The 8,014-nt window shown below is 48.7% G+C and overlaps 1 protein-coding gene across 1 annotated transcript; it reads right to left on the reverse strand.

The window, feature by feature from the left end:
• LOC140265163 (olfactory receptor 14J1-like) lies at positions 1-915 on the reverse strand. Its single transcript, XM_072361048.1, has one exon. The coding sequence runs from the start codon at positions 913-915 to the stop codon at positions 1-3; it is 915 nt and encodes a 304-aa protein (XP_072217149.1).
• Between the last annotated feature and the right edge of the window lie 7,099 nt (positions 916-8,014).

Consider the following 8,014-nt stretch of genomic DNA (forward strand, 5'->3'; position numbering starts at 1 on the left):
TTATTGCAACACCTTGCTGAGAGCGTGCTTGATCTCCCTGTTTCTCATGCTGTAGATTATAGGGTTCAGTGTTGGAGGAACCACTGCGTACAGAAGTGCCACTGTCAGATCCAGGAGCGGGGAGGAAATGGAGGGGGGCTTCAGGTAGGCAAAAAAGGCAGTGCTGAGAAATAGGGAGACCACGGCCAGGTGAGGGAGGCATGTGGAGAAGGCTTTGTGCTGTCCCTGCTCAGAAGGCATCCTCAGCACGGCCATGAAGATCTGCACATAAGATACAACTATGAAAACAAAGCAGCCAAAGCCTAAACTGGCATTAAAAATGATAACCACAAGTTCCCTGAGGTAGTAGCCAGAGCAGGAGAGCATGAGGATTTGGGGAATTTCACAGAAAAACTGGTTGACAACATTGCCTTGGCAGAGAGGCAGTGAAAACGTACTGGCAGTGTGCAGCAGGGAATTGAGTACCCCAGCACCCCAGGCAGCTGCTGCCATGGTGGCACAAGCTCTGCTGTCCATCAAGGTCCCGTAGTGCAGGGGCTTGCAGATGGCAACGTAGCGGTCATAGGACATGATGGTGAGAAGGGAACACTCTGCTGAGAGGAAGAAGACAAAGCAAAAGAGCTGTGCAGCACATCCTGCGTAGGAGATGGCCCTGGTGTCCCAGAGGGCGCTGGCCATGGCTTTGGGGAGAGTGGTGGAGATGCAGCCCAGGTCGAGGAGGGCCAGGTTGAGCAGGAAGAAGTACATGGGGGTGTGCAGGCGGCGGTCGCAGGCTACGGCTGTGCTGATGAGGCCGTTGCCCAGGAGGGCAGCCAGGTAGATGCCCAGCAAGAGCCAGAAGTGCAGGAGCTGCAGCTGCCGCGTGTCTGCCAACGGCAGCAGGAGGAACTCGCTGATGGAGCTGCTGTTGGGCATCTGCTGTTTATGAAGTCCTGCTCAGAATGCAGATGATAATGGCAAGTTCAGACCATTCTCAAAGACATTTCTTCTGCTGTACTGTGAAATGTTTTCATTCTCCTATGTCAGTGTTTATTTAGCACCACAACTTGAATTTAATTTCATTAAGTTCAACATTCATTAAGCAGAAGAGGCATATGGAGCTTTAACCTTCCTCTCATCTTCTAATCTTATCTCATCTCCGTGGATTTTTTCATCTGTTTTTTGTCTCATATCTTTACCCACACTGCTCGTAAAGTCCTCAGTCCCAACCTTGCGCCCTTCACTTTCTGTTCAGGAAACCTGCATATTTGCAATATAAGTGCATGATTTTTGTCAACAGAAAATGATATTTTCAACTAATTTCCCCCTTGAAAAGGTTCCTCTCCTTAAAAGGAGAGGCGGAAAACACATCACGTGTGACAGTTCACAAAACAAGCAATTGACTGAGAAGAATTTGGGAGTCTCAGCACTGTGTTTATATTTGACAGCCCCTTTTATATTTCTGCTTCCAATCCTTTCCGTTTCCTTAAAAAAAAAACAAAAAAAAAAAACAAAAAAACAGAAAATTCCTACCTTGGCTCTCCTCTTGAAAGGCAGCTCCCCAGATATGTTGAGTGCAGATCCTGACAAGTGGCAGAGTCCCATAACCGGCACACGGCCCCTGGGGCACAGCAGGGACCCTGCTCTGCACAACAGCCCTGGGCACCCGCCTGCAGCCCCATATGCACAGCCTGCAGCTGTGCTGGGACACGCAGCACTCAGGGCTGTGCTCTGATGCTGCAGCACAGAAGCCCTCAGCTGGAGCAGAAGGCTTTTTCCACTTTAAAGAAACATGCAGTGCCTGCAGCCAGATCTGTGATGGGATGTCCCAGATTTGGTGATCCCTCCAGGAAAAGCAGCTGCATTGCCTTCTGAGAGACACTTACCATGTTGCAATCCCTTGCAGTGAGCTCACATCAGGCTCACACTGTACACACTCTGTAAGCTCTGTCTCCCTTCTCTTCTGTCCTCATGTCAACTGCAAATCAAGCCCCAGCCCTGGTGTGCTGTGCACAAGAGCTGCTCCTGGGCACAGCTGTCTATCTACAACATTACCCACTTTTATGAGCTCCCTGTGTCCCAGGAGCCCATCCCAGCTCAGCAGCAGAGTTTATCATGTTTATCCTTCCTACACGTGTCCCCTGAGATGTCCCTGGGTCCTCATGGCAAACAACTCCTGAAAGACAACAGCATCATGACAGTACATTAAAATCTGTTGAATTTAATACCAGATTTCTAGTGGTCAGTGACTAATTCCAGACATGTGGTGAGTCCTCCCAGAGAGTGTTTGCTGAAACAAAAAGGGCACACATACAAGGACACAATAGCATAGAATCATAGAATCACCAAGGTTGGAAAAGACCTACAAGGTCATCCAGTTTAACTGTTCACCTATCACCAATAGCTCCCACTAATCCATGTCCCTCAACACAACATCCAGTCATTCCTTGAACACCTCCAGGGTCGGTGACTCCACCACACCCCTGGGAAGTCCATTCCACGTCGCAAACTGCAGGACGCGGCATTTGGTCTTGTTGAAACTCATCTAATTGGCTTCAGCCCAGCTCTCCAGCCTGTCCAGATCCCTCTGTAGGGCCTTTCTAACCCCAGGCAGGTCCACACTCCCAGCCAATTTGGTGTCATCTGTAAACTTACTCAGGTTTCACTCGATGCCCTCATCCAGGTCAATAATAAAGAAACTGAAGAGGAAAGGCACCAGCACTGACCTCTGGGGAACACCAAGTAGGCACACAGGTAGGCGTCCAGGCGGGTCTTGAATATCTCCAGACAAGCTGGAGACTCCACAACCCTGTTGGACAGCCTGTTCCAGTGCTCCGTCACCCTCACTGTAAAATATTTCTTGCACACATTCATGCAGAACGTCCTGTGCTCCAGTTTCTGGCCATTTCCCCTTGTCCTGTCTCCACACACTGATGAAAAGAGTCTGGACTCGCCTCTTTGCCACCAACCTCAGATATTTATCGACCTGAATCTGGTCCCCTCTCAGTCTTCTTTTCTCAAGGCTAAACATAGGCAGTTCTCATAGCTTTTCTTCATAGGGGAGATGCTTCAGTCCCTTCAAAATCTTTTAGCCCTTTGCTGCACTCTTTCCAAGAGATCCATGTCTTTTTTGTACTGGTGAGCCCAGAACTGGCCACAGTACTCCAGATGAGGCCTTACCAAGGCAGACTAGAGGCGAAGGATCACCTCCCTCAACCCGCTGGCCACCGTATTTGTATGCACCCCAGAATGCCATTGGCCTTTTTGGCCATGAGGGCACACTGCTGGCTCATGGCCAACCTTAAGTCCACCAGGACACCCAGGTCCCTCTCTGCAGAGCTCCTCTCCAGCAGCTCATCCCCCAGCCTGTCCTGGTGCATGCAATTATTCCTCCCTAGCTGCAAGACTCTACATTTGCTGTTGTTAAACCTCATCTGGTTTCTTACTGCCCAGCTCACCAGCCTGTCCAGGTCTCATTGAATGGCAGCACAGACTACAGGCATGTCAGATAATCCTCCCAACTTCGTATTGACAACAAACTTGCTGAAGGAGGCCACTATCTGCATGTCAAGGTCACTGATGATGATGTTGAACAAGACCGGAACCAGCACCGACCCCTGGGGAACACGGCTACATACAGATCACAAACTGGACTCCGCACCGCCAACGACGACCCTCTGTGTTCTGCCGGTCAGCCAGTTCTCAACCCACCTCACTGTCCACTCATCTATCCCACACTTCCTCAGCTTTGTTCTATGGATGTCATGGGGAACAGTACCAAATGCCATGCTGAAATCAAGGTAGATGACGTCTACCGCTCTCACCCCATCCACCCAGCCAGTTAAAGTGAAGGCTACCAGGTTGGTCGAGCATGACCTCCCATTGGTGGACACATGCTGACTACTCCTGATAACCTCCTTTTCATCCAGCTGTCTGGAGATGACATCCAGCACAAGCTGTTCCACCACATTTCAAGGGACAGAGGTGAAGCTGCCTGGCCTATAATTACCTGGATCTTCCTTTATGCGCTCTTTGAAGACCGGAGTGACACTGGCTATCCTCCAGTCTTCAGGCACCTCCCCCATTCTCCAAGACCTCTGAAAGATGATAGAGAGAGGTTCAGCAATCACTGCTGCCAGCTCCCTCAGCAGTCATTGATGCACGCCAGCAGGTCCCATGACTTTATGAACACCAAGTGTGGCCTAAGTGCTCATGGACCACCTCTTCCCTGACTAAAGGCAAGTCTTCCATTCCTCAGACACTCTCACTAAACTCCAGGCTCTGGGATTCCTGAGGGAGAGCTTTTTCACTGAAGACAGAAGCAAAGAATTCCTTCCGTATCTCTAGTGTCTCAGCATCTCAGCATCCCCCGTTACCAGAATCCCCCCCGTGAGCGAGGTGGGCCAATCAGGGCTGGTTCTGTGTTGAGGTGTTTGTAACTGAACAATACAAACTGTTAATGGAAAACTTATATGGTATTAAGGGTGTGTATGGGATCTATAAAACAATATTGTTTGACAAACTGTTTTGATGGTATAAGAAAGTGTAATTGTTGATGGCATATGGAAGTGTACTTGAGGGTATGGGAAGTGTAAATGAGGGTACAAACAGTGGAATAGTTCACAGAGGGAAAATGGTTTTAGAGGAAGTGAGTTTATCTGCACTGATATGAGCGCAACCCCCCTCACCGCTCCTCTGTGAGCAGAGCAAAGCAGAGACAAAGTCCCCATGTATCATAGAATCATAGAATCATAGAATCATAGAATCATAGAATTACCCAGGTTGGAAAAGACCTTGAAGATCATCAAGTCCAACCACAGCCCAACCAGTACCCCATCTCTAAAAAAAAAACAAAACCTCTGCTAAATCATATCCCTGAGTACCACATCCAAACGGCTCTTAAACACATCCAGGGATGTTGATTCAACCACCTCCTTGGGGAGCCCATTTCAGTACCTAACCACCCTTTCTGTTAAGAAGTTCTTTTCCCCTCGTCCTGTCACTTGTCACTAGTGAGAAGAGACCTGCCCCACTCTCACTGTAAGAACCTTTCAGATACTGGCAGACGGCAATAAGGTCTCCCCTCAGCCTCCTTTTCCCCAGACTAAACAGCCCCAGCTTCCTTAGTCTCTCCTCATAGGGCTGATTCTCCAAGCCCTTCACGAGCCTCGTTGCCCTTCTCTGGACCTGCTCCAGTACCTCCATATCTTTTTTGTGCTGAGGTGCCCAAAACTGGACACAGTACTCGAGGTGAGGCCTCACCAATGCTGAGTACAGGGGCAGGATGACTTCCCTAGTCCTGCTGGCCATTCTTGATACACACCAGGATGCCGTTGGCCTTCTTGGCCACCTGGGCACACTGTCGGCTCATGTTCAGCCGTGCATCAATCAGTACCCCCAGCTCCATTTCCTCCACATAGTCCTCCAGCCACTCCATCCCAAGCCTATAGCGCTGCCTGGGCTTGTTGTGGCCGAAGTGCAGGACCCGGCATTTGGTCTTGTTGAACCTCATCCCATTGGCTTCAGCCCGGCTCTCCAGCCTGTCCAGATCCCTCTGTAGGGCCTCGCTACCCCCAGGCAGATCCACACTCCCAGCCAATTTAGTGTCATCTGCGAACTTACTGAGGGCGCACTCAATGCCCTCATCCTGGTCATCAATAAAGATACTGAAGAGGACAGGCCCCAGCACTGACCCCTGGGGAACACCACTTGTGAAAGGTCGCCAGCTGGATTTAACTCCATTCACCACCACTCTCTGGGCCCGGCCCTCCAGCCAGCTCCTTACCCAGCCGAGAGTGTACCCATCCAAGCCACGGGCTGCCAGCTTCTGCAGGAGAATAGCATGGGAGACAGTGTCAAAGACTTTGCTGAAATCTTGGTAGAGCACATCAACAGCCTTTCCCTCAACCAGCAGATGGGTCACTCGATCATAAAAGGAGATCAGATTGGTTGGTCAAACAGGACCTGCCCTTCATGAACCTGAAGAACAACAAAACCGCTCTTGAAAACTATGTTGAAAGCAATGGGTGGTGGAACATCTAAGCACTGGGAAAAGCATCTGGCAGAAGCCACTTGGTTGGTCAATACTAGAGGATCTGTCAATCGTGATGGCCCTACCTAGCCCCCTACACACTATAGAAGGAGATAAGGTCCCTTTTGTACATGTAAAGAACATGTTGGGAAAAGCTGTTTGGGTCTTTCCAGCCTCTGCAAAGGGCAAACCTGTCCGTGGAACTGTTTTTGCTCAGGGACCTGGGTGTACTTGGTGGGTGATGCAGAAGGATGGGGATGTTCAATATGTACCACAAGGGAATTTGATGCTGGGGGAGTGCAGTCAGTAATTCTGTGTATCTATGTATATATATGCATGTGTTGTGCATTTAAGTTATTATAGTTATACATTTAGTTATAGTACATTTTATTGTACTATTTAGCTATCATAGTTTTACATACTTGTATATATGTATATATATTAGACATGATGTAATAATGTAGAATAAGGGGTGGAATGTCATAGTTTTGTGGTGCTGCTGTCAATATTCCACATCATAACATCATGTGCAGTATGGATCATTCATGCTCCAGTTCCGTAGAATGGCAGCATCCCGAGTACTCAGCTCTCGGAGAAGAACTACATATCCCAGAGGACGCTGTGGCCAGAGATAAGTCACGGGAGGAGGACATCTATAATCTCGCTCCCAGGCTGGAGCTCTCTCTCTCTCTCAGACTCTCAGGGATTGGGAAGCTTTCCAGCCGTGTTGCCTAGAGTTCACAGTAGGCCTCTTGGTTTTCGGGGACTCTCTCTGTTTTGTTCGATTTATTAGCCTCAATCATATTATATTATATTGTGTTATCTTGTATTCCGATATCATATTTAGTAAAATAAGTTTTCCTCCTTAGATTGCTGCCACTGTTTTATTTTCCCTTCCTTTCCAGGGCCCCGGGAGGGGAGGGAGAGGAGGCCCCTAATCAGCGGCTGCCCTGTCACAGATACAGGTAAATCTAGGTAACCCGTGACACGGGTGACAGTTGGCAGCAGAGGGGTACCTTGACAGAATGGCATCTGACATGGAAGTGCACATAAAAAAAAGGTGTGCCATTCAATAACTACAAGTGGAAAAAAGTGGCACTCGTTGACATTGTCCAAGACTTTCTGAATGTTTCTGGAGACCAAACAGTGGATGTGAGCAGAGGGAGGCAGTGGGAGGTGTGTTTCAGCAGTGGTAACTGTGGGTCACTTTTGCTGGTGCAGAGGCTTATGAGCAGGGCATGTAGGCTCCTATTCCTTACCCTCAGTCTCCCATCTCCGTTCTCCAGGATTCTCCTGAACTCCTCGTGTCAGTCAGCTCATTAGGGGCAGCTTTCTATCTAACAGACGAGGCTCCAGAATGGCTCCTGTAGAACCTATCAGAGCTTTGTGCACAATTTCTATTCCACAGACCATCCTGGAGGCAGTGACCAACTTTGAGTACAAAGTGGAAGAAGCCTTGACGGATGCTTGGAAACTTCTGATGTGATAACCCATATCCAAGAACTTGTCCTGTGCAGGGTCTCACACGGAATGAGGAAGTGGGGACCTGACAATCAAAGTGCAAACCAGCTGCTGCTGCTGGCCTCTCAGAGGCACTGGCAGATGTGAGCCTGAAAGCACAGACCCCAGCCAGGAGCCCAGGGATGGCCCGTCAGCTGCTGCAGGCTGAAGGCACTACACAGTTTGATGAACATCTGTGTGCTTCATGCTGGACTGTGAGTTTCTGAGAACATGAGACCCCGACAGCTCCAAAAGAAGGAGGACAGACAGAGTCACTGCATGTCCTTTATTATGTAAGGTTCACAGACAGCCTGGTTATTACGTACAGTGTGTATGGGCTACACTAGAAAGGTACAAACTGAGTAGGAATTGATCTGACTAGTGGTGTTTTAGTGAAAAACATTACAGTATATATATATATATATAAGAATAATTATGAATTACACATATAAAATGAACAGAACAATCAATAAAGACAGCTTGATTAAGAAAAAAACTGCATTA

This window comes from Excalfactoria chinensis, unplaced genomic scaffold (genome assembly GCF_039878825.1).
Source record: "Excalfactoria chinensis isolate bCotChi1 unplaced genomic scaffold, bCotChi1.hap2 Scaffold_68, whole genome shotgun sequence".
Taxonomy (NCBI): Eukaryota; Metazoa; Chordata; class Aves; order Galliformes; family Phasianidae; genus Excalfactoria; species Excalfactoria chinensis.

What these genes read in the sequence shown, in the direction of transcription:
- LOC140265163 (XM_072361048.1), bottom strand. Translation starts at nt 915, where the DNA reads ATGCCCAACAGCAGCTCCATCAGCGAGTTCCTCCTGCTGCCGTTGGCA.